Source organism: Budorcas taxicolor, chromosome 5 (assembly GCF_023091745.1).
Source record: "Budorcas taxicolor isolate Tak-1 chromosome 5, Takin1.1, whole genome shotgun sequence".
Classification (NCBI taxonomy): domain Eukaryota; kingdom Metazoa; phylum Chordata; class Mammalia; order Artiodactyla; family Bovidae; genus Budorcas; species Budorcas taxicolor.
The window spans coordinates 93,613,877-93,640,357 of NC_068914.1; the positions used below are offsets into that span (position 1 = coordinate 93,613,877).

Consider the following 26,481-nt stretch of genomic DNA (forward strand, 5'->3'; position numbering starts at 1 on the left):
CCGTGTTTCTTTGGAGAGGCTCATCCTTGATAAGGAGCAAAACTCCAGCCTTCACAAGTATTTAGTTGTTCCTGGGAACTGTGACTTCTTGAAGCTATTCCTCTAGTGGATCCAGGGAATTATCTTACTAATTGCAGTGAGAACATGAGGTTCAGTTACCTACCCTGTCAGCTTCTTGCATGCAACAGAACCTGTAAATGAAAACACAGGTAGGCATCTCCTTCTCTGTAACTTAGTATAACCACTTAAATGGAAAGCTAAGTGAACAACAACAAAAGGATGATAAAGCGCTCTGACACCAAGCCTGTCACCTTCCATTTCCCACAGATCCCAACTCTACCAACAGGCCTGATTTCAGCTGAACTGCCCACTACCGGCATTCTGATGGGCCCTTATCAGGCAGTTTTACTGAAAAACAGAGTAGCCCTTACAGGGAAAGCTGATGCACAGGAAGGGACACCTTTCATTCACTCACAGAGTGGCCATGGGCAAGCTGCTGGACTTCAATGGGTTTCTGTCTCCTCATCTGTAAAATGAGAGTGTTGACAATACCTATTTCATGGGGAGAAACTGAGTTAATACATATTAAACTTGTTAGAATAATGCCTAGAACATGGTAAGCACTATGTCTGAATTTGCTATTACAGTACAGAAGGTCCCCAACTTAACAATAGTGTGACTAGCGGTTTCTTGACTACGATAGTGTGAAAGTGGTATGCGTTCACTAGAAAATGTACTTGGGATTTTGAATTGTGATCTTTTCCCAGGCTAGTGATTTTGTTTGTTTGTTTATGAAGGTAAACAACCAATATACTTACAACATTCTGGGAAGAAAAAAAAACATTCCGTACCCAGCCATTCTGTTTTCCACCTTCAGGAGAGTATTCAATAAATTACATGAGATATTCAACACTTAACACACTTTGTGTCAGATGACTTTGCCTGACTGGAGGCTAATGCATGTGTTCCGGACAGGTTTCAGGTAGGCTAAGCAGAACTATGATGTTTGGGAGAGGATGTGTATGGGACGCATTTTTGACTTACTATATATTTCCAACCTATGAAGGGTTTATCAGAACATAACCCCACGGTCAATCAATGAAAATCCATATATGGGGCTTCCCTGATGGCTCAGTGGTGAAGAATCCACCTGAAAATGCAGAAGACTCGGGTTTGATCCCTGATCTGGGAAGATCCCACACCCCATGAAGCAGCTAAGCCCACGTGCTGCAACTATTCAGCCTGTGCTCCGGAGCCCAGGAGCTGCGACTACCGAAGCCTGTGCCCCCTGCCTCCTGTGCTCCACAGCAAGAGAAGCCACAGCAATGAGGGAGCCAGACCCCACAGCTGGTGAGCAGCTCCTGCTCAGCACAACTAGAGAAGAGCCTGTGCAGCAACAAAGACCCAGTGCAGCCAAAAATAAATAAAAATTATGCATATGAAATATATATACACACACACACATATATAAAAGATCTGTATATAGACGACTCCTTTCATTCAAACATTCAAAAACAGAAAAATTCCTAATTAGGATCACATGACAAAGTCCCAAAACAATGTACAAATCCTTGAGAAGTAACTTTGCAACATAGGAATATTCATTTAATTATCAACTGATGACAAATTCCTTGGGCAAGAAGCTAACTCCCTTAAAGGGATAAAGATTCCCAGACATTCCCAACGGCACCTTGGGTAGTAACCCAGGCCGAACTTCTAAACTAGATTCTTCTGGTTATTTTTGTGAAAAAGACCTATATTGAGACATCATTTCTATCATAATATTTTCACTTGCGAAGCAGGTATGGCACTTAAATGTTTTCCCCTTCACCAACTGGTACAGCTTTGCACCTACTTCCCCACCTCCTCTAGGGGTCAGCGCAGTAGTAAAATCACCTGTCTCCACCAGGCTTGGAAGCCTATGAAGAGTAGCAGTTGTGCACCCAATCCCGTGAGAGACAGTCACAGTGACTCAAGAAACAGAGATAATGTAACGTTGAAAGTGGTCTATTTTAAGAGTGAGAGGGGACTTCCCTGGTGGTCCAGTGGTTAGGAATCCACCTGCCAATCCAAGGGACACGGGTTTGGCCCCTGGTCTGGGAAGACTCCACATGCTGGGGCACAACTAAGCCTGTGTGTCCCAGCTACAGAGCCCATGCACTGCCACCACTGGAGTCCACACTCTGCAACAAGGGGCGCCACCACGATGGGAAGCCCGCGCGCCACAGCTAGAGAAGGCCTGCACACAGCAGCAAGGCCCATGCAGCCAGCAGTGGGGGGTCTCAGGGAAGGGACGGGTGGGGAAGGAGAAGACGTGCTAGGGAAGGGACAATGTTTTCTCTTGGTAGTGGTCACAGGGCAGCCACTTTATAATGAGTCTTTATTCATCTGCTTCATACACTTGTATGTATACCCTTCATACACTTCTAAACATATGTATATTTCACTGTTTCAGGAATGTGGGCAGACACTCACCTCCAGTTATCTTCCCCAGATGCTAAGGCAAAGGCAAAGTGACATTTGGAAGAACAAATGTGAACCATACAAACCTACTGAAAATTGTCACATTTCAGCCCCTGTCCACAATTATCTTCAAAAGCAGTTCCTCCCACTCCCATGACCTTCTTTTCTTTTATCCAGCATATTACCATAAATAAAAACACACAAACATCAACTAACAACTTCAACTTTTAATGATGGAAACAATTTGCCATTCCAGAAACAATTTTAGGGAAAAAAAACTCTTCCCCATAAAAATAAACTTAAACTCATGAAAATTATAAATATTATAATTTTTTTTTACTTCTGTGATTTAAAATGCTCCCCTGCAATACCACCCCTTCATTTAACCTCGTTCCTGTACCATCACATACTGAAGAGAAAACAGTATTACAGCAAAGCTTAGATAGTTAAATTTAACATAAGAATTTGTACAATAATTTTTAAAAATCTTTTGGCCTCGGTGGCCTCTTACACATTAAAAATGCTGCAGTCACCAGTGTTCAGGAGAGACCATTGGTCTTCAAGAATCATGAACCGACAGGACTTCAACACAGTAAGTTTTCCAAATTGAAACCTGTAGTGCACGTGACAATGAGCGAGGTCCTGGATCACACAGACGAAGATGCCTAATTCAGACAGTCTACTTCAAGTAAAAAAAAAAGAAAAAAACTTTCACAGATACCCATCAGGTACTACTTTAAGGTTCGAACAGTGTCAATCTGAGAAACAAAGGCTTCACAAAATATGAGCTTACTGGGGTGGGTAATTAAAAGACCAGGTGGTTGATAACAGTACACTCACACCTAAGCCATAGTCTGAAGAGTAAAACCAGTATAAAAATCATGAAGGCATTCCCTGAACAATGAAAGTAAAGTATTGGTTGACAATGTCACTAAAACCTCACTGAGGCACTAAAAGGAACTTACATGCAAAATTAAACAAGATGTGCCATACATATTTTATAGCTAGTTCTACTTTTTGGGGTTTCTTTCCAACTTTCCTTAAAAAGCTTAGGAAGATATGATTGTCTCGGTAATGTGTGTGGCATAGCAGAAGCAACACATCTGCCTCCAACAAGACGGGTGTTCTCTGAAAAGTCAGAAGAGCCACCAAGAAGGGAACAGAAATGCAATTTTTAAAAAAGGCACAGTTCACTTAGGAGGCAAAGAACTGAAGCACCTTGGAATTTCAAAAAGACTCCATTAGGTGTCACCAAAGTGTTAACAATTCCTTGGGAATTTATAAACACTATCTAGACTGCACACAGACTGCAAGGCCCCTCTAGGAGTACAACACACCTTTCCTGCTGGCTTCAGACTAACCACTGCGCAAAATGAGACTATCTAACCTGGCTGAAGGAAGGCTCCTATTGCACATGCACTTCTTTGGTCTGCAGCAGCATGCACTTTTGTTAAAAAGCTAAGAACCCGCTCCTCTGTGGTCCGCTGGGAGTGGACGCGGGGCAGGGGGGCCCTCCCGCACTTTACAGTCACTTTGGAACCGAGGATCTGATGGCCCGTCCTGTGCCTCCTTAATCCATAGCCCTGTTCTACATCAAGTCTACTTCAATTTATAAGACAAAGGGGGAAGGGAGAGCAGTGAGGCGAGGGAAGGAGGGAGAAGGGAGGGGAAGACTAAAGGGAAAGGAGGGAGTGATTGTCAAAAGAGTGCTGAGAGCTCCTCACTCTACAGAAGTCCCGGGGGCGGGGGGTGGGGGGTAAGGGGTTGGGTTGGAGGGTACACTGCCTCCTCCAGAAACTCCTTTTCCACTTTGAGAAACAACCTCAGGGGGACACTGTAACTTCACAGGGGTCATAGCTGATGCTCACCACCCAGACGGCACAGAGAAGCTGTACCACTCAGACCTTCCGCTCCAGGAGGGTGGGGAGGGCGCTGATTCACCAAGATGGGGCTCCTCCCGCCTCCCCTGGTCCGCCGCAGTCAGTTCCTCCTCTGCGTCTAGCTCCTACTTTCTTTGGTCTCCGTGCCCACATTTTACTCACCAGGAAATCAAGCAGTATGACAATGGAGTTAATGTCTCTAAACTGAAAGCTCACCTCCTTCTCTACCATCCACTTACCCAAACCTCCTTCCGTAAGCACTCTCCACCTCCACCCTCCACCTTCTTCCATACTTCCTCTTTTCTCTCTTTACCAGACTCCTCCAAAATCCTTCACCAGCTCCTCAGCATCCCTAGCTTCCTGTGCCCTTCAATTCACATGAATTGTTTCCTCTGACATTAAAAACAAAACAAAAAAAACCCAGTAACAGACAGGTAGTTTCAACATAAGACAAGTATTCAGAAAGAGTCCTTGTTAAGCTTTTAAAAAATCATTTGCACAACCTTAAGCTTAACATCATCATATATTTAACTAAAAGAAAATAAGGAAAAATAAAAAACCTCAAAGTCCATGCTTCAAAGCACTCTAGAATGCTCCAGATGAGACCACAGGTTCACAGCTTGCCAAGAGGTAACACCGTGGTGCCGTTAACAGAACAAGCTTGCAGAATCCCTGACAGAGGACGCCCAAGCTGCAGGATGCTGCGTGACCAGTTTGGGGGAACTAGATCTAGAGATTTGTAAAGAGGAAAGGCCCTAGCATCATAGGGCAAGAAAACCGCCCTCCGACAAGAGAGACCCTGGCCGCCGGTGCACACGCAGGTCCCGTGCCGTCCCTGAGGGGCAGGGAGCCCCACACTTTACCCCGGTTTCCACGCCTGGCTGAGGGCTTCTTCCAGCTTGTGTCTGTAGGCCGCGTAGCGCTCCTTCAGGTTCTCTAACTGCTCGTCTTCTTCCTTGTCCAAGATCCTCAAGAAATTCTGTAGCTCTGGCAGGCTGAAGGCTTCCCACTGCGAGGGAACACAAAAATGAAAAATGCCAGGTGTTTATTAATTCAAGACTTAGAAACAAGGAGGGCGGGGAGTACAGGGGGCTGATTGCCTTCCCCTCGTAACTCACCCTGCCCAACGCTGCCCAGCCTTCTCAGAAGTCCTGGTGGACGAGAGCTGAGCCTCCTGACCAGCCTTACATCCCTACCTCAGCTCACTCCCACTGCCCGCTGCTCCCCTCCTCCCAGCGTCCTCCGAAAGGGCTCTAAGAGCAAACACCTACCTCCATTAGACACTAACCCACAGAAGCATGAAACGCAACTCCACACTCCCTCCACCCTCCTTCTCCGTGGGGTCCTTGTCATCACTGCCTTCTTCCCCAGTTCCCACTGTCAATGTCACCCCCTCCTATCCACCAACACCCTCCCCTCCAACCCTGGGATAGCCTCCTAGCTCCAAACAGCCAGCCTGAATACTCTCTCTAGAACGCCAATCTAGGCATGACCCTCCATGTCTGGAGTCATTCAATGGCTTCCCGCGGTTGTTTCTGCTATGTCTGAAAGACCCTCCCCTCTCCGGTCCCATCTCTGTCCCTGTGCCCCTCACTCATTACCCTGTGTGGCTTTGCACATGCTCTCCCCTCCTCCACTCTGCCTGGCAAACTCCTCCTCAACCTTCAAGTCCCAGATTCAACGCCACTCTCTCTAAGAAGCCTTCCATGATTTCCTCCCTTTCTCTGTCAGTCAGGATTATGTCTTTTAGAAACTTTCACTGAGCACTGAAAGCCTTGATCACTGCCTGATCACAAAGATCTAAACAGTGTTATAATTATTTGCTTAGCATTTGTCTTGTCTGCACTGCATCTGCTGTGCTTCCAACTACGTGGGCTTTGTCTTTGGCCCTTGAGCTTCTGACTTCATTTTCCCTAATAGCACCTGGTATTTGGCAGGCACAAAATGTTCATGGTATTTCTCTAAAAAAAAAAAAAGAAAAAAAAAAAATTTTTTTTTAAGAAGTAAATATCAAGAAGGGTATGTGGCATCACCTGGGAGGTTTCTTTCCAAACTACATGTCCTCCCCTCCCAAAAGGAGGCCCTCAGTCCTGGGCTGAGCACCACTATCTCGGCCAAGAGCAAGGTCTGATGGGGGACTCCCGGGGCACGTGGGATAGGGAAAAACAGGATAACCTATCACAAGTGCAGAGAGAGGAGACAGAATAAAATCACCAAGCGGATCGATGATTGAAGGAGATTGGCTCTTGGAGACTGATTGAGCTAGTTACTAAAGAAAATGAGAAGTGAAGCAGGAGAACAGAACTGTCTACATTAGAATACTCTGTTAATTTGAAAATTAACAATTTATTTTTCACATAAGTTCTCCAAAATAAAGACAGTATAAAATAGCATCTCCCTCCCACTCTCTGACATCTATGGAAAGTTTCTTCTCTCAATTCATTTAACCTCAAAGACTTGAGACACAAGCATACCATAGAGAGGTCAGAAAAGCAATCTGGAACATTAGAACACAACGTAAAGTGAATTTCAAATCTAAGCCAACATAATTCCCTCCCAGACAATGCAGCTCCAATTACACTAACTAAACTATGTGCAACACTCAGAAACCAGCACCGAGAAAGGTAAGATGCGGACAAGGCTATGCTGGTATGTCTGACTTGGGTTTGCAGAGGGTAGACTATCGTGTGCCAACAAATACCTCAAATTTTAGGCTTTTGTAACCAAGCTCTCTCTTCAAAATGAGAGTGGATTTTAAAGATTTCAAAACATAAAGATCAAAAGAAACTTCCAAAATGTCCCAAATCACTGTCTTCCTGAAACTCCCCTAAATAAAGTTCCAATTTACACTGACATATAAACATGCTCCTTACCAAGCATGTTTACATACATTTCTAATTTGTGACTCAAAACCACCTTTTCAAGTCCCACTTTACAGATTTTAAAACTGAGGACTGAAAAGAGGAGATTTACCCAAGGTTGTACTCCTAATCTGGTAAAAGGAATGGCAGGAAGCAGAGTCTTGGTTTTTTAACTTTTAACCTAGAACTATTCTCACTGCATCACAAAATGTTCTACATGGACAATTCATGCCATTTCCGATTCTAGACAAAAGGCTGAGACCCAGAGCTTGAGAGATTTACTCATCTGACACTTGATCTAGAAGAACAGTCTGAAGTGCCTTTTCCCTCAACTGAACTGACCTAAATACAATCCTTCTTGGAGAGAAAATGGCAAATAATGCATGTACAGACATAAATCCTTAAATCATCTGGGCAAAGAGGAAAGGAAGAGTCTAGAAAGTTTAATGGCTTTCATGGTAAAGAGACTGTGTTTCCCTTTAGAGCAAAGGAGCCTGGAGACTCTGATTACCAGCAAACATACGGACAGTGTCGACTTCCAAAGCTCAGCTGGATTAGAGTAACTTGGAGGTGGAAGGGGTGAAAATGAGACTGGGTGGTGATCAGGTTTTAAAAAAAAGTGTATATCCTTCCACCTCTGAAAATTACAGACCAAAATAATGAGTGTTACAAGAAAATTATATTGTAGACTAACTCTAGGTTCATTTCTGACAATTCAAAAACACCCTGCCTCCACAGGACCACCTCTCCTCCCATGACAGGCAGACACACACAGACACACACATTCCCCCTCCCCTCCCCACCCCTCCTCCTCCGCAGTCAGTGGTAGAGTCACCAGACCAGAGCGATAAAACAGGACCAGCTGGTCTGCAGAGTTTAAAGCAAGAATGAACAATCACTTACCTCTCCAATTTCATGTTCGCGAAGAACAAAACTGAGTGTGTCTGTTCTGGGACCTGCTACCAAACGCAGGTAGAGTGGATGTTCCCGGTCCGAGAGCTTGCAGGCGTAGACTGGTGAGAACGAGAGGCATGTCACAAGCACAACACAACATCATTGCCCTCCCCACCCCCAGATCAACGCAACAGTGTGATCACCTCAGCCACCTGGGCACCACCCTCCTCATCTTGTCACCAATAAACAGCCCACAGTGGAATGAATTCTATACGATTTCCATTCTATCTGCATAATGTAAACTGGGCCTTGATTTAAAAAGGAAATAATTCTTGAGAATGAATGTAAATGAGTATCACTCTCAAAATGGGCTTATAATTAATCCCACTCCTCCTTTTAGAAAGCAAGATAAACTTTAAAAAGGATCTGTAATCCCTCCAACAATAAAAATATACCTTCCCAAGAACATGAAATCAGAACTCTAGAAGCAAATCTTCCTACAGATTAATTTAGAATCAGCAGGCACAAACAAAGCAGTCTGTCTGAACGCTAGCTCTGCATACACACACACACACACACACACACACACACACACACACACACACTCTCTCTCTCTCTGCTTTGTAGAGTTGAAAGATTTGCCATGTGGGTACTAAGTTGGTAGGATGCTATTACTGTTAGATTATGCAGCTAAAGACCAGGTGAGGCAAACAAAGAAGGTGGCAAGACAAAATGCCATCTGAATTGATCTGTTTTATTTTTTCCCTTCCGGATACCACTGCATTATACATTATATATACATCTTCCCTGGAGATATAAACTTTCCCCCACTGCTGAGCGCCTGTGGCCTCTGAAGGATGGGAACCTCAGCCTATTCATCTCTGTATTTTGCAGGCTCAGCCCACAGTACGTGTTGAAGAAAGGTGAGCATACTCAGCATCTAGCTGGGTTTCATCCCTAGGCAACCAAGGGACTTTCCCATCATGCCAAGGTGAGTGATTTTCGGCCACAGCTGCTATAGCCTCAACTCAGAAAAACTAGGGAAAGCACAAATGTTCACATATATACACCATTTTCAAATCAGTACTTAGTGAATCACTAGACCCCTGCTGTCCACCATCGGTATCAATTTCTGTTCAGTGATGACCTGATCTGGAATATCTTATTCAGTTTCATGCAGTAATTTAAGATTCTTTTTAATCCACTGATTGTGGGTATTAAGTTCAGACAGGTAGACCTCAGATCAAAATGTTATTCATCCACTGCATGAGCCCCTGGGGGGTGGGCAGGGTGCCAACCCATCCCAGGGTCACACCTTGCATGAGACAGGCTAAGGGAAAAGGAGAGCCTAGGACTGTGCCATTGACAGAAGCCTGCAAGTTCACCAATCACATCCAATGTCAATGTGCTACTGAAAACGTAAGCACAAAGGCATTCTTCTTTGTGCTGGGTGGGGTGGTAGGGGCAAGGAGGAGGGAGAAAGTGAAAGTGAAAGTGAACTTGCTTAGTTGTGTCCGACTCTGCGACCCCATGGACTTGTAGCCTACCAGACTCCTCAGTCCATGGGATTTTCAGGCAAGAATACTGGAGTGGGTTGCCGTTTCCTTCTCCAGGGGATCTTTCCGACCCAGGGATCAAACCCGGGTCTCCCACGTTGTAGGCAGACGCTTTACCATCTGAGCTACCGGGAAAGCCCAGGAGGAGGGAGGCTATCCCATAAATCCTCCATAAATACCCATCACATAATTCACATACAAATACCTCGGGGCTCGCAGACCGAGAGCTGTCCACCTGGAAAACACGGACAGCTAGGACGCATTCACCATTTATTTCAGAATATGTCCCTGGGCTCTGACATAACTGATACAGGTACATCCACCAGTCTTCCATGAATAAAGTCAAAAGACAGAAACAAAAGCAGGGACCATTTTCATTTCAAGCATGGTACCTTGATCTTCCCTGTGACACCGCTTATAAAGTGCAAACTTGGTAGGGCTCTCGGTCACAAGAAACTTCTTAAGCAGGGCCTCAATCACTTCGCCAACCGTGTTTGTGCTGCTGATGTGAAGGGTGTTCATACAGCCATTGCTACTGGGAGCGGGTTTTCCAACAGCCTGGGAAGGTTTGCATAGTTCCATCTGTACTTTAATGAAGCCAGTGTAAATCCCATTTGAATTCTGAGGCAGGAAGAAGAACACACACATGAGCTGGGCATTTTAGGGAAGGAGCGTATCAAGACAACAACAGAAAAGGAAGGTGAAACACTCCCTCTCTTGTTCTCTTCTTTTATGGCTTTGCGGCAGAGGCTCACTCAAGACGGCCCCTCAGGAGATGACCTCGGAAAGGTTAACACACTCCAGTGAAGTGCTTCTCAGGCAAGGTCTGCAGGGCAGATGTGGGGACCAAAGCCTGCAAAGCTGCATGTGAAAGGTCGGGGCCCACGGGTGAGCCTCCCATCCCCTGGCACAGATGCTGGCCAAACCACAGGGCTTGTTAAAGCTTGGGGCCATATGCAGGCTAACTGCTCAAAGGAAACAACATCTCCAACTGATGACCAGCTATTACACAAAAAAGGAAAGTCACAATTAGGACTCTGAAATACTCAAATAACAAGAAGCAGACGGGAAGAAAACAAGCTATTTTCATTCCTAGTGGCTCCTATGTACCAGCTATTACCAATTTTGCACAAACTATTTTATATAGCGTAGGATTCCCCACCAAGCATGGGATACACAGTGAGGCACTTCAGACACCTCAAGCAGCAATATTTTTACAACAAATTCAAGTTACAATGTAAACCACAGACATTATGATACAAACACTTGTGTTTCCTTTTGTTTTTTTGTTTGGCCAGGCCACACAGCATGCAGGATCCTAATATCCTAACCAGGGCCTCCTGCAGTAGAAACGTGGAGTCCTAACCACTGGACCACAGGTGGTAGAATAACAGGTGGTGTCTTAATTGGCGGTAGAATATTTTAGTTGCTACAAATAGTTATAATGGTCTGGTCTTCACTTTTAACTTCTAGTATATTCAGAAAAAAACAAATATTGTAATGGTTTATTTAAATGAGCCTTCAGGTTAAGTTATATATAAATGACAGTTAACACAGAACATGAAAAATCTCCTTTATGGGCCATTGTTTTTCTTCCTTTCCACAAGATGAATTTATAAAACTAATTCACTCATTTGTGGAAAGTATTATACAACATTTCACTTTTTCTTTTTAATCTTTGAAACGACATGGAAATTTGATGTGTTTTAATCTCCAAGGAGGAGAGAATGTTCTGCTTTGATAAAAACCATGTTTGAAAAAGAAGTAAGACTGGTGGAATAAAGAGAAATAATCTTTTGAGACTATCTGCTGTCTCCCTTTTTGGGCGGAATCCCACCAGACAGGAATCCTTTCTCACAAGCGTTTTTTTAAAAGCTCCTCCCCAAGGATCACAGAATTCAGTCGGACCTGTTCTAACCAGGTTGCCCTATCCTTTGCAGAGCTCTATCAGTTCAGGGTCGCTAGACGGCCAGGCAGGGCTTCAGGGCCCTGGACACTGGCACCGAGGTGTGGCAGGTGCCTCGAGGAAGGCCATCAAGTGGCAGGGCAAGGCCAGACCAGCAAGAGGAACCCGCAGCGGGCTCTGCTATGGTCTTCCCTTCCTGTGTCACCAAGCCTGGGCTTCTCTCTCCTACACCCTCGCTCCCCACTGAGCTTCAAACAGCTCCGGCACAAAGTTGCAGAAAACACAAAGTTGAAACAACAGTGTAGGAAGCTGAGTATTATTAATACACGCTCCATCTTACACCCACAACCAGCTGAGAAAACTCCGAGCTCAATTATATCCCAATCCGTGGTGACAAAATTCTTTTCCTGACACTTCCAGATTTATTTGCATAAGGTAAAACTTATCTAAGGCCTTGTTAGAATCTGAGTCACCACCCCTGTGTTAAACAGGCAAGGATTACACTCAATGCTAAGAACCCTTTGGAGGTCATAACATCTTTCAAAATAAAATTTTAGGACGTGTTGACTGATTTTGAGATAAAGCAATTTCAAAATACAGCTTTCATTTGAAAGATGCAGAAATATCTGGTTTTCCAGTCCTATATACCTTAATCTTTAAATTTCTGCAAGCGTGATTCAGACATTTTAAAACATACAGACAGTGGTACCAACAACTTATAATTGTCCTTTGACACTTTCAAGCTAAACAGTATTATTAGCATGGGTGCTCACCAAGGTCATCTTCAACTTGTCTGTGACTGCTAAGTTGTATTTATGAACTTTCTCTTTGATTTCCTCTTTGCTGAGGTAATTGTGGGTTTCCTTCTCTTTCTCCACATCCTAGAAGAAAAATAAGCCAAACCATCCATGAGCAATCACAGGAAAAAATGCAGAAAAGCCAGGATTCTTTTCACATGCCACATAACGATAACTATGAGCACTTTACCTTCACACACACACACACACACACACACACACACACGCACACACGCACACACGCACACAAACACACATCCTATGAACTTTACAATTTTTATAGCTTTACAGTCTTTATCAGCAAAAGGTATGGTAGTTAGTAAGTGTTAAACTGGCACTAATCACTGACCTGTCAAATTCAACACAACTGCCAGAAGGTAATTTAATCTTCCGTAGGAAGATACAAGTAGCCAGACTTCCTGGACCCACCCACTCTCAACCCCCACACTCTGGAGGGGAGGATTTTAGTGAAGTCCTCTCTTAACTGTGAAAATTTCACTAACTGTTTTGTCTATAGAGCTCAACCAGTGCATGATGTCATGTGACAGCTGATGTCAATCACTGATGGCCACACTCCAGAGTACTGGGGCCCCTGAAACCAGGCATGCCAGGCACCTGACTTAAACGGCATTTGCTTCTCCCAACAACCTAACCAAGCAGGCATTTTAACTTCCGTTTCTAGACGAGATCAAGTTCTAAGACATAAACTAATCTACCAATAAAAACTGATCTGTAGAAGTGTTGGCACTTACCTGAAAACCTGATCCCAAAGCCCACCCACCCTCAGTAACTCCAAGTACTTCCACCCGGGGTCCTCATTTAATCTTCATCAGCATCCCCATGTTACAAAAACACTGAGGCTAACAGAGGTCAAGTGGCTTGCCAGGGACAACCCAACTGGTTAAGAGACCAAGCTCGATTCTAATCCAGGTCCTCATGCTGTTTCCACTAAACTGAACAGGCCCCCACCATTCCTGTGTGGGAGTTTGCAAACTTAAAGAAAGGGCGCATAATCAGATTCAAGCCTGGGAAATAAACTCAAAAAAGAGAAGGGTCCTAATAACCTTCAAGATAGAGAGAAGATCTGATGATTTAATAACCCCCTAAATAAAACCTTTAAAAAGTACCTCTTTTCCAGCCAGATACATCACCCCATCCTTGCAGCTGCAGGCTATCCGAGTAGGCATTTGCGCCCAACAGGCACTGTGAGCTAGTGTGATAAACACACCCCTACCAGTGAGGAAAGAACTTTAAGGGCATCAAATCCATTCAGGTCTCAAGTTCCTTGACTGGAGACCCAGAGAGAGTTGTGCTGACTATAAGTCATCTCAGGAACTTTTCGATTCCAGTGCTGTCCTAGTGAGGTCTGACGGGTCAGTGCTGGGAGGCCAGCGTGGTCACTGCCCAGCTTTGGAAACAAACCTCAAGTCCCTTGGGGAGCATTCTATCTGCCAGTGTCAAGTCCCAGAGCAATCTTATTTTTGGTGTCAATGGTTATTGAAGGAAAAAGCTGTAGATTAAAGTAACTTTTCAGGCGCTTCAGTGACTATTTCCAAAGGAATTTAAAACATGTCTCTCACATCTCTTTGCCTGACCTGCTCTTTCCAGTCCACAATTAGCCAGCTACAGGTTATGGCTGAAGCAGAAAATGAGTCTTCCAGCATTCATTATTCACTATGAACTATCCAAAGACTCTTCAAAGCATACCCTAAAAAGTATACAATAAGAGGGGAAAGGATAAACTAGGAATTTGGGATTAACAGATACACACTAATAAATATTAAAGATAAACACCAAGGATCTACTGTATAGTAGAGGGAACTATATTCAATATCTTCTAATAATTTATAATGGAAAAGAACCTGAAAAAGAATCTATTTGAAACAGAACCACTTTGCTGTATACCTGAAACACAGTAAATCAACTACACCTCAATTGAGGAAAAAAAAAATAACTATAAGATATAATACATGATACTTCCCTGGAGGTCCAGTGGTTAAGACTGCGTTTCCATTGCTGGGGACGAGCATTCAATCCCGGGTTGGGAATCCCAACTAAGATCCCACATGCCACACACTGCGGCCAAAAATTAAATTAAACAAAATATATATATGTAACATTTTTAAAATAAAAGTATACAATAAGAGACTTTCCATTTCATGGGTATGGGATGTGATGCTGGCAGGGCAAAGGGTGCTGGGAAAGTGCCCCATTCCAACTAGACTTGGGACTAGGCCAGGTCACCAAAACTAATGGTGTGCCCTGGGCTACTAACCTGAGTCTGCTCTCTCATTTCCTATCAAATAAGAAATGATACTGGAGTAGATGTCTCCAAAGTGTTTCCCAGCTTTCTGTTTGCAAAAATGTGCTTCCACTAGTGTGACCAATGAGACAGGATGGCTCCACTCAAGGAATCAAGGAAACCAAAGGCTCACCATTAAAAATACACACAAATAGTGAACTGTCTGAATACTGGAGCATACATGTGATCTAGGGGCTTACTGCATGAAGAAAGGAGAAAAGGAGAGAAAGGCTGGGGGAGTGCACAGAGCAATGGGCAGGTGCTCAGACCATTTTGGTCAGTCCTTGGTCACAGGTTTTGCTGATGACACTGGACTTGGCAGCCACCTTGAGGCCCCCTCGGGTCAGCATTCCCAGGAGCTTTAGTCAAAGGAGCAGGCCAGTCTGGGAAGAGAAACTTGACCCGGGTCGTCCACACATGCATAACTGAGACATGCCTATGTAAACCACTTAGCCAAATTTCTCAGATTAAAAACCTAGCAAACATAGGAAGCAACAACAGAAAAGAGCTGGATCCAAAGGTCTTCAAGATCTCTTCCAAACCTAAAATCTCATTATTAAAAGATCAACTGCAAAGCAAATCCCAGAGAAGCAACTAAACTCTAAAGGGCTGTGAGCTTGTATTTTCTTTAAATACCTATATATACTTATAAATCAAGTATAATTGATTTACAATATTATAACAGTTTAAGGTATATAACACAGTAGGCTTCCCAGGTGGTGATAGTGGTAAAGAACCTGCCTGCTAATGCAGGAGACACAGAAGACTCAGGTTCAATCCCTGGTTCAGGAAGATCCCCTAGAGGGGGGCATGGCAAGCTACTCCAATATTCTTGCCTGGAGAATCCCTTGGACAGAGGAGCCTGGCAGGCTACAGTTTATAGGGTCGCAGAGTTGGACACGACTGAAGTGACTTTGACATGTAACATCCTGTTTGTTTCAAGTGCAGAACATAATCACTTTATATGTACATAAAAATGGTCACCAAAATAAGTTTAGTTTACATTCATCACCACCCATAGTTTTTTTTTTCCTTCTGATAAGCGTCTAAGACCTACACTCTTCTTCTGTGATTTGGCATTTTTCAGTCAACTGAGGTAGCCACTGTTCACCAAGGCCTACTCATGCAGCAAGTATTTTCTGAACAGAAGCTGTGGGCCAGACCTTGCCCCATGAGGGAATGTCACACAGCACCTCCATCTTCATGGCACTTCCTGTCCAGAACAGGTGCGAGTGAGGAATGCCAGAGAAAAAAAGACTTCCAGGAGGTTAGCTAAGCTCAGTTCCTCCGAGTACAGGAGTCTGGCAGCAAAGGGAAAGGCCTAGGAGCTGCCCATGAGGCCCTGGATTGGAGGACACTGGTTTCTCTTAGTGTTGGAACTGGGGAAAGTCTCCTGATTCGGGAAACGTCTAGATTGTTTAACCCTTTAAAAGAGGACACCCTCGCCCTTCCTCTCACACCAGGAAGAATTCTCCTGCCTGTCCTCCAAGCACAATGCATGCCTATGGGCTTCCCAGGTGGTTCCGATGGTAAAGAATCTGCCTGCGATGCAGGAGACCTGGGTTTGATCCCTGGTTCGGGAAGATCCCCTGGCGGAGGGCATGGCAACCCACTCCAGTATTTTTGCCTGGAGAATCCCATGGACAGAGAAGCCTGACAGGCTACAGTCCATGGGGTCTCAAAGAGTCGGACATGACTAAGCTATTAACACTACTACTATACTAGCAGAACAGAACCCAGAAGGGAAAAAGTAGATTTCATGAGCACAAAGGTGATAGCAAGGAGAGGGTTAAAAAAAACAAACCACGTGGCGGGCGTGGAGCAGAGAGCATGGAGCATAAACATTCATCTGTAATTGCATGGCGAGGAGGAAATGGCATGGTCGCAGCAGTCTGTGAACGCATCCGCTATTGTTCTTGGCAGCTGGGGAGGGTATGGTGCCACGCCTGAGAGTGTCTGTTTGGGAAGTTAGTTACCAGTCATTTTTTTTATAAGCCACTTTTCTTTTTACATTCCCCAAACCCTCCAGTTTCTCAGAGGGTGAGCTCTTCCATGCAAAACTATAAACCCTAGACTCTTTGCTCATATTTACACCTAGCAATCTCTGGACAGCTGCTCTTGGGTTTGCCTCAGTTCCTGGGTGAGGTCACACTGCTGTTTTTACACCGACCTTTCAAAAGGGGCACGCCCTACCTCCCAGACACACAGGAATCCCAGGCAGCGTGGCTCAGACTGTGTGAAGGCAGTGTGGCCCAGCTCCAGGTTGGAGGGGCTCACAACCCAACTGTCCAAGAATATACAGACCCCTGCAAACCTGGACACTGCTTATACCCTTCCTGTCCTATTTTTTGTCTAATTCTGAAATCATATCACAATTAAAGTTTTTTCTTCCAGTTTTATTGAGATATAATTGACAACAGCACTGTATAAAATACAGCATAATTTCTTGAGTTAAAAATATAACAATAAAAAAAAAACCTAAACAAAGTATAAAGCATCTGAGAATAACTACGAGGAGGGAGCAGGGAGAAAGGGAGAGAGACAGGAGGGCAGAGGGAGGGAGCAGGAGAGAAGATGAATATGGCCCTACTGCTCCTTCTGTTTCAGCCTAGTGAAGGCAGGTGGTCTAAGGCTTAGGCATACTTAGGTCTGAATCATGGCTCTGCCACATTCTAGCTGTGGGACCAAAGGTGAGTTATTCAAACTGAGTCTCAGTTTTCTCATCTTTTTAAAATGTACAGAACAATATGAACTTTATAGAACTGTTATGAAAATAACAGTCATGTCCGACTCTTTGTGACCCATGAGCAATACAACCCATTATTGAACAACTACTTATTACATGCCTACTGGTGCCCAGCTGTGTACCAAGCACTTAAAACTGGGAGAGACCACTCTGGTCCCAGCCTTTCTGCCTTTTCTTGGTTCTCAGCCTAGTCATGACTTCCCTGGTGGCTCAGACAGTAAAGTGTCTGTCTACAATGCGAGAGACCCAGGTTCGATCCCTGGGTTGGGAAGATCTACTGAGAAGGAAATGGCAACCCACTCCAGTACTATTGCCTGGAAAATCCCATGGACAGAGGAGCCTGGTAGGCTACAGCCCATGGGGTTGCAAAGAGTCGGACACGACTGAGCGACTTCATTCATTCTTTCAGCCTAGTCGAGTCTGTCTTACTCCCTGCCCCATCCCCTTGCACGTGTGGCATTGTTTTGTTTGCATCACAGACTTCTCCAAGAAACAACTGACTCTTTAGAAATTGCAAATAGCCCAGATTCCTAGGTTGAGTGGAGGACAACACATATCCGCATCACGCCAAGACAGGAGTAAAGAACGTCATCACCTCCCCACTGGTGGTCCTGCGGCTCTCATGGGGAGCAGCTCTGACTCCTGACCAGTCTGGGGACCAGCCTCTCTCAGTGGAGGGGGATCAACTTATCAAGTCAACAGTGCCTTCTCTAAGTGAGGTTCCATTCCAAACTCATGAATTCCTACTTTCCATCTCCTCTCCAGCTGAAGAAACAGGCAGTGACCTACTGATGTCCCTAGAAGACTGGGATGCTGGGTGCAATTACAGCCGGAACAGGTGCCAGTCTTGTATTGCATAGGGCATAAAACACCAAGCGCCCTCCTTCCTGAAACTACACTTCCCTGGACCAGTTGGCCATGCTGCAAATGGAATTCACAGATAGCTTGAGAGAATCGTAGTCTAGGTAAAGACTTCACACGTCTTCCTTCTAGGTTCTGTTCCAACAAAGACATCATATAAAGTATTGTGGACCTAAGCAAAATAGACAAGTCTCCTCCAGGAGAGATTCTTCTACTGCAATCAAGGAGGAACCTATAAGCAATCCAAAGCTGGTCTGCACATAAAAGCACAGGATGAAGCAGTGATTTCCAGGAACTAGTGAGCAAGCCATTTGCAGGGCTCAGAAGACACTTTGAGCAAGTCAGATGTGATGCTCCTGAATTGTATTTTAAAGCATTAGATTAGCAGGTAGGAAAACAGTGTCCCGAGATGTCCTTTACATGTGCAAAGCGGAAACCCTGTGATGAATACAGAAATGCTGTCACACAAAGCTAAGCCTGCAAAGTCCCAAGAGGGTCAATTCAGGAGCCGCAGGAGCCTCAGGTTCGACCCCTGGGTCCAGAAGATCCCCTGCAGGAGGAAATGGCAACCCACTCCAGTACTCTTGCCTGGAAGGTCCCATGGACAGAGGACCCTGGCAGGCTACAGTCCAAAGTTTCGCCAAGAGTCGGACACGACTGAGCAGACACACAAAATGCCTTGCTCAATCCTGATGAGTGCTCGCAAGAAAGTCCATGGGGGACAGTCAACATCTGTCAGACATTCCTTGCTTACGGTACCACACCTCTAAGTGTTCAAGTAGGTAGAGGTGTTGTGGGAACTCAGAAAGTTCCATCCAACAGCATGATCTGAAATGATGGAAATGTTCTATATCTGCATTGTCCAAAACAGAACAAGCCACACATGGCACCTGAGAGTTTGAAATGGGGAACTGAGTTTTAAATTTTATTTCATTTTAAATAATTTAAGTGTACACAGTCTCAGGCATCTAGTGGAACTCCAGTGGACAGCAGGAAGCTGAACTACAACGTCGGCAGGTGTAATGAATGAGGGAGGAAAACCCACAAGAAAGCAAAGCAAAATACATTACAGTAAAAAGACAATTGTTCTGGAATAGTGGAAGTGTTACTCAGCTGTGTCCAACTCTTTGTGACCCCATGGACTGTAGTCCACCAAGTTCTGGCCATGGGATTTCCCAGGCAAGAACACTGGAGAGGGTAGCCATTCCCTTCTCCAGGAAATCTTCCCAAACCAGGGATCAAACCCGGGTCTCCTGCACTGCAGGCAGATTCTGGAGTAAGGAAGAGTCTATTCCTGAAGGAAAGAACCAGAACACTTGTTTCTGGAAGGTTGGGTGCTGCTGTTTTTTATTTTCTGTTTGTCTGTTTTGTTTATTTGGGTTTTTGGGCCACGTGATGGGGCATGCGGGATCTTAGTTCTTAGCTCCCCGAACAGGGATGGAACCTGTACCGCCTGCATTGGAAGCACAGAGTCTTAAGCACTGGAGTACCAGGGAAGTCCCAGGTGCTGCTCTGACCTTGAAAGCACAGCGTGCTGCTTGCTGCCTCATTCTCACGGCACCAGGGTTGACTGGTGCCACGTCAACAGACGTCTGGCCATGGCGCACTGCTTCATTCTGGCCACTCTCGGGTTGTATCCCCTACCACACAGGAAGATGTTTTTCTTTTTTTAGTGGCAGGATATAGAGCTAGGACTCTATTTCCATTTATATGAGGATTCAGGGACTCATCTTGCCCAAATTTAGCTTCTAGGCAACTCTTCTATGCAGCCGTCTGTTTGCCGCTCCAACAGCAAAGAAGAAGGAAGCGGGGATGTAACAGCCCCCTCAACTCCCTTGGTTCAAGAGATGCATCACTACTGTCTTAAGGCGGGAAAAGTAAATGGACCAAATGAAGGGCAGCTGAGGGAGCAAGGGCAACGCACAAAACACTGTCAAACAGCACTGCTAATCCTCCAAGATGTCCTGTGGACAACAAGGGCCGTCCCCCACCTCCTTCTCTACTCCCCCTCACTGATTCCCAAAGAACTTCAGGATGCTGAAGTCTCTGAGAAGCCCTGCAGGTGCGAAACCAGCATATGTACACACACAGCAAGGAGACTTGAAGAGGACAGATCTTTAATAATGTTTTAAGTGTGACATTCACTAATTATGAACAAATGGGTACATTATACAGGAACAGATATTTCTTTTCCCATCCATTATTCACTTAGCGACTAGATTGTGTATTCATCAGAGGGTATCAGCATACCCAAACCACATCTGTTGAACTCGATATTTCAAACAACCTCTTTGTCCCCAAGGCTACTTGTTAAACAACAACAAAGAGTACAGCAGAAGGGAATCTAGAGGTATTTTAGAGGACTTCTGGAAAAAAAAAAAAAGAGGGGGGTGGCAAAAACAGAACTGGGCAGCAGCCTTATAAGGATGCAATACTGTACTAGCTTCTCTCACACACTTGTGGCAGACAGACATGGATAGAGCAAGGTGTGCCATCTATAGGCCAGCCTCACCCCTAACCATGACACCACCCTCCCCCTTGGCCCACTCTCTTTCCCCCATGAGTGCCCCCGACTCCCAACATTCACCCCGTGACCCTCCGGATCGAGGCCACCCCACCCAGAAAGCCATTCTAACCACTGCAGCCTCAGGAACCCCGGCACCACCCCATCAATTCGGATTTCTCATCACAGCACCTTCTCTGGTTTGGTGTTTCCTGTATTTCACTCTTGCCTCCCAACAACTCATGTTTTTAAATCTTTTGCTCCCGGAGCTGTCATGAGCCGGATGCTGAGCACCAAGGAGGAGGCTCCCTCCCTTTTCAGCTGATTCTGTCTGGTCCCAGAGCCCACAGCTACAAGACCACATTTAAAACCCACTCTCTTTTGTACATCTTATCAATCTGCATCAAGTTTTGTTTGCTTCTCAAAATGGAATGCATCTGCACGGGCACACAAAAGGCCTTTCTGGTACCAGATACAAAGTCTGATACGCTTCTGTTCTCCAGCCGCACCATCAAAGAAAACAGTCCTTCAAAGCATGCCCCTCCAGTACCCCTGATCACCCGGAGCAGGGTGAGCAGCCCCAGCCCAGCGTGTTAATAAGATTAATTGCAGTTGTGATACACATTAAAAGCGTTTCATCTGGGCCTTCCATGACCTCGCTCCTTCAACCGCCCCCCACTCAGTTACCAGCCTGCCATACCCTACATGGTTGTGCTTTTAAAACCGGGTCGCGTGCCAATCGTCAAACAGTCACTCATTTGTTTGGAGCCAGAAAACAAACTTGGAGGTGGACCAGTCTCCCCAGCGTGCCCCAGCTGGAGGTCTCAACCTCAAGGCATACCAGATTACACGGTGTACTTAAAAAAATCCCAGTTTGACATGTTTTCAAAGGGAGTCAATTAAGATGCTATCCCTTTCTGAAAGGTGATACATTTCACAACTGGCTTAACTTTCTTTAAATTCTAAGGCAACAAAGAAAGGAGATTATGAGAGGCCTCAGGGCCAAGCACAACCAAATCCCGCTAATCAGCTGTGATCATTAAAAAAAGAATGTGGCCCTAGATGAGCCAGCACTCCTGCCCTGGCCCAATTACTGGGAAGCCCATTTCGCTGAGGTCTCTATCAGAAGGGACTCAGGTTTCCAAAAGAAGGCATGGCCTCAAACACTCAGTTTCCTTGATTAAGAGGGCACTGGATCATGGTCCCTTTCAGCAGTAACTTTTCTAAGATTTTGTACCATCTACTGCTGCTAAGTCGCTTCAGTCGTGTCTGACCCTCAGCGACCCCATGGACTACAGCCTACCAGGCTCCTCCGTCCAGGGGATTTTCCAGGGAAGAGTACTGGAGTGGGGTGCCATTGCCTAATCAAATACAATGCTTACAAAGTCCACTGGGCAGTAGGAAAATTAATGGGAAAAATACATATCAGAGGTGGCCAAGAAACCAAGAGGGAAAAGAGACAAGACGCTACAATGGGGAACGTGACAGATCATCAGCCCTAAATTTTAGATTAAAACCTGTCACTGCTCAAGGCTCTAGAGGTCATCTGACAGCCATCCATCACCTTCAACAGCAATTACAGCTGTGGCCACAGTCCCCTGATTGAGATTACCCCAAGGATACTAGAGACTCAAAGGTCAGAGTTTGGAGGTCAGGTCTGGTGACCACCGTATCCTTGATGAAACCTTTGAACCCTGGCAAAAGGGGAGATTCCGGAGAAAGGAAATGAGCAGGCTCATTTGGAGGGGCACCAGACAGGAAGCACAAAGGAATATGGCAGGAGGCAGGTGGAGCCCATCTGGGAACCTCCAGGCTCCAGCTCCGCCAACAGCAGGAATCAGAAAACCAGGGGCAGGGACTGCAAACCAACGGGGCTGTCACCCTGAAAACAAATTTCAGCTGCCAGCTGAAAGCAAATTTGAACAGAAGATGGCACCACAGGTGTAGGGAGAGAACTGGCAGTCCTTCCAAGTCACATGTCCAGACTGAACATTTTTTTTGCGGGGGTTGGGGGGGTAAGGAACCTGCCTTGTGGTATAAGAAGCATGTGGGATCTTAGTTCCCTGACCAGCGACTGAACCTGTGTCCCTTGCAATGGAAGTGCAGAGTCTTAACCACTGCACACTGCACCACCAGGGAATTCCCCAGACTCTGAACAATTGTTTAACATTCAAGTGGAAAGTCTGAAGGAGCCCATGAGGAGTTAAGCTGTTTTGTATCACCCATGCTCCTATTAATTCAATCCACTGCCTTGGCCTGAAGTCTCCTCCCCTCCATGCTCCACTGCACTCAAGATGGTTCTTCTGATTAAGCTTCTTCATAGCCCTTAAAAGGCATGGCTGAAGTACCAAATGTACAAGGCCTCATTCTTCTCTATCTGTGTATTCTTCACTAGCCCTCCACTCTCAGAAGGAGAATGATCTGTGCAGAAAATGGGCATATGAAGAACATTTACAGATTCCTCCAGTACTCTGGAGAAATTAAAAGTTACAGCAATTGATACAAAAATCTGGGCGATAAGAGCCTTGAAGAGTCTCACATAAGCCATCCTTTTTTAAATTTACTCACTGATGTTTTGGCTGTGCTGGGTTCTCGTTACTGTGTGCAGGCTTTCTCCAGCTGCGGTGCTCAGGTTTCTCACTGTGGTGGCTTCTCTTGTTTTGGAGCATGGGCTCTGGAGTGTGGGCCCAGTAGTTGCAGCCCATGGGTTTACGTGCCCTGAGGCATGCGGCATCTGCCCAGACCAGGGATCAAACCCACGGTCCCCATTTGCAGGAGGATTCTTAACCACTGGGCCACCAGTGAAGTTCCTACAATTTCTAAAGATACTGTTTTGCACGGGATTTGCTCCTTGCCCTCCTGCTTGGTTATGGATAAGCTGAGGAACAGGAAAGTCATCACGAGAACCTTAAGGCTTGGGGTGAGTTGGGAGACACCAACAGAAAGACCAGAACGGGAGAGACTAGGAAGGCAGACCCCCTGCCAGGAGAACAGGCAAGGGCCTGGTGACCCTGGCCCATGCCTCCCACCCCACGAGCCCAGCCAGGGATCCCAGACACCCTGCTCTGAGGGTTCAGGCAGTGCTGAAACAAACACTTTAACTTTATACTGAGAGTGTGAAAGTCACTCAGTCGTGTCCGACTCTTTGTACATGGAATTCTCCAGGCCAGAATACTGGAGTGGGTTAGACTTTCCCTTCTCCAGGGGATCTTCCCCACCCAGGAATCAAACCGGGGTCTCTTGTCTTATAGGTGGATTCTTCACCAACTGACCTATCAGGGAAGCCCTTATACTGAGAACGGGAAGAAAAATCTTATCAATAAACCTCCCCCATTTTGCTTCCCTATTCTCTCTGTTCTTATTCCAAAACCAGACGGGCAAAATTAGCCAACCTGAAGGCTGCTGGAGGTGGCGGCAGCTGCATCACCCAGGTCAGACCCCCCACCACCACCACACCCTTCACACCCGACTCAGAACTCATTTATAATAACTTGTTTTGAGGAATCATTCTTATCCCTATTCTGCAAATAGGAAAATGGAGGTTTAGAAGAATTCACATGGCGAGGGCATGCAGTTCGTGCAGGGGCTGAGGTCACAGTAGGTCTGTCTGACTCAAAGCCCATTCAGCCAAGAAAGGAGGAGAAGGAAGGAAGGGACCGTGGAGGAGGTGAAAGCTCGTGGACAGACCATCAGGTCTGTGCATCGCTAGCTTCAAGAGGGTGAGGCGGTTGACACACAACCTATTTTGGAGGGTGAGGTACTAACACAACTAGCAATTACCAGGGGCACTGGTCACCGGGCTGAGTCTACAGAGAATTAGTTAAAAATCACAAACTATATGCCCAGTGTTAGGGAAATGGCTCAATGCACTCATATACCTTAAGAGTGGATCATACAGATGCTCTTAACATGATGCTTACAGAGAGAGATTAATGGGAGACAAACAAAACAAAAAGTCAGGAGAAACTGCACATCCAGCGTAACAAACCATGTGCCTGAAGACAAGAAGGAAATATTTCAAAATGTTAAGTGTTTATGTTTGATTGGTAAGATTTGAGGCTTTAATTCTCTTTCAGTACAAAATTTTGACAAAATTTTCAAAAACTTCTCTGGTCTGTATGACTGTTAACTGGGGTGCAAAGTGTGCTGAAAATGTTAGCTGGTCCGTCGTGTCTGACTCTTTGTGACCCCATGGACTGTAGCCCGTCAGGCTCCTCCGTCCACGGGATTCTTCCAGGGGTGGAGGAGGTGGGGAATAAAATCTAGGGAGGGGGAAAAAAAAAAGATGTCCACGTATTTTAAAAAAATTTAACACAGGCAAGGAAACAGTAAACACAAGTAGTCCAGCACCCTGGCAGAGTAACTGAACAAACTCTGATGTGCCGGCCACCCCCGGCAGGCGAGCCACCCCGGGGAAACGACTCTGACAGCGAGAAGCAGCACGAAAGCAGCCGAGCTCACGCCTGCAGCCAAACGCATTAACAGACGTCAACGTACGGAAGCTGCCAGAAGAGAGCGGACTAGAGATCTAGGTGATAAAGAAGGCTTCTTCTAGCGATTCAACAACCACCACCACCTGCTATCCAAAGGACTGACCGAAGCAAAGGAAAAGTCGCTTTTTAAACATCACCCTCTTCGTGGACCAATTTATAAATAAAAGCTACACGCCGGTCACCCTGGAAACTTGAATAGCCATTGGCAGTGCGGGGTAATTTACAAGCAACTTGGATTTTCTTTGTTGTGCAGGAATGTTTCTGTCACTTCCAAGACCAGAGGGCTCACACACCCTCCGGCTCCGCTTTCCTCCCTGTGAGCACAGGAAGTCCAAGGCCTGGAGGAAGCGCCCTCCCGCCCCACCTTTCCTCAGTGCTAGGGGTCAGCAGCCTGGCCAGGCAGCCACCCCCACACCCGGGAGGCAAGGGCGGGTGGAGGTGCTGCTCAGCTAGGAGGTGTGGACTACAAAGTAAAAGGCTTGATTTGAAGGGGAAGAAAGAAGAGAAACTGAATTTAATGAATGTGTTGGCATTAGGGGTCTGAAACAAACATGTGGATCAAAGCTGTGTGGACCTCACTAAACTGAAGATGTGGACAGGAAGCAAACAGCAGACACTCAAAGTGGAGGGTCAATGCCAGTATTCAACACAGGATATGGGCCGGCTTAGAGCTGCATCCCTGTCCCCACGCGGGGCACTGCCTGAAACAACAGTGTCCCAGAGGGCACAGGGAACTGCTTCATCCAATGCGTCTAAGGAAACGTGAAGACAGAGACCACACCACACCACAATGTACAAGCTCTGGGCCAGATCCCTGGCACGAAGATTGCTTCACCTTTGCACCCCTTCACTTGGGCCACCGATGTGTGCATCACCCCCTACCCCACCCCCAACACCGAACAAAACAAAACTCTTCAAACTGCTACTTAAAGAAAGTCCCAGAAAAGAAACGCGAATATTTAGATTTGAAAGACGTTAGCAGAACGCCCTGGAGATCCAGTGGTTAGGACTCCACGCTTTCACTGCTAAGGGTCTGGGTTCAATCCCTGGTTGGGGAACTAACATCCCACAAGCCATGTGGTGCAGCCAAAATAAAGACGCTGGCTTCCCAAAGTTAAACAGGCCACTTTCAACTCCTGACTATACATAAAGTAAATTCTAGGTATGAAGCAAGTTTTTCTAGGCTGAGTGGGACATGTACATTTCTTTCAATTTAGGA

At 45.7% G+C, this 26,481-nt stretch overlaps 1 protein-coding gene across 1 annotated transcript in view; it reads right to left on the bottom strand.

Moving 5' to 3' along the window:
- Positions 1–2,670: 2,670 nt before the first annotated feature.
- The window catches only part of RASSF3 (Ras association domain family member 3), a 76,242-nt gene continuing 52,431 nt past the window's right edge, over positions 2,671–26,481 (bottom strand). The window contains exons 2-5 of the mRNA XM_052639734.1: positions 12,334–12,441; positions 10,047–10,275; positions 8,108–8,217; positions 2,671–5,352 (exon numbers count right to left, since the gene is read on the bottom strand). Of these exons, the coding sequence (XP_052495694.1) occupies positions 5,203–5,352; positions 8,108–8,217; positions 10,047–10,275; positions 12,334–12,441 (597 nt within the window). The 3' untranslated portion in view covers positions 2,671–5,202. The remainder of the gene's footprint in view (positions 5,353–8,107; positions 8,218–10,046; positions 10,276–12,333; positions 12,442–26,481) is intronic.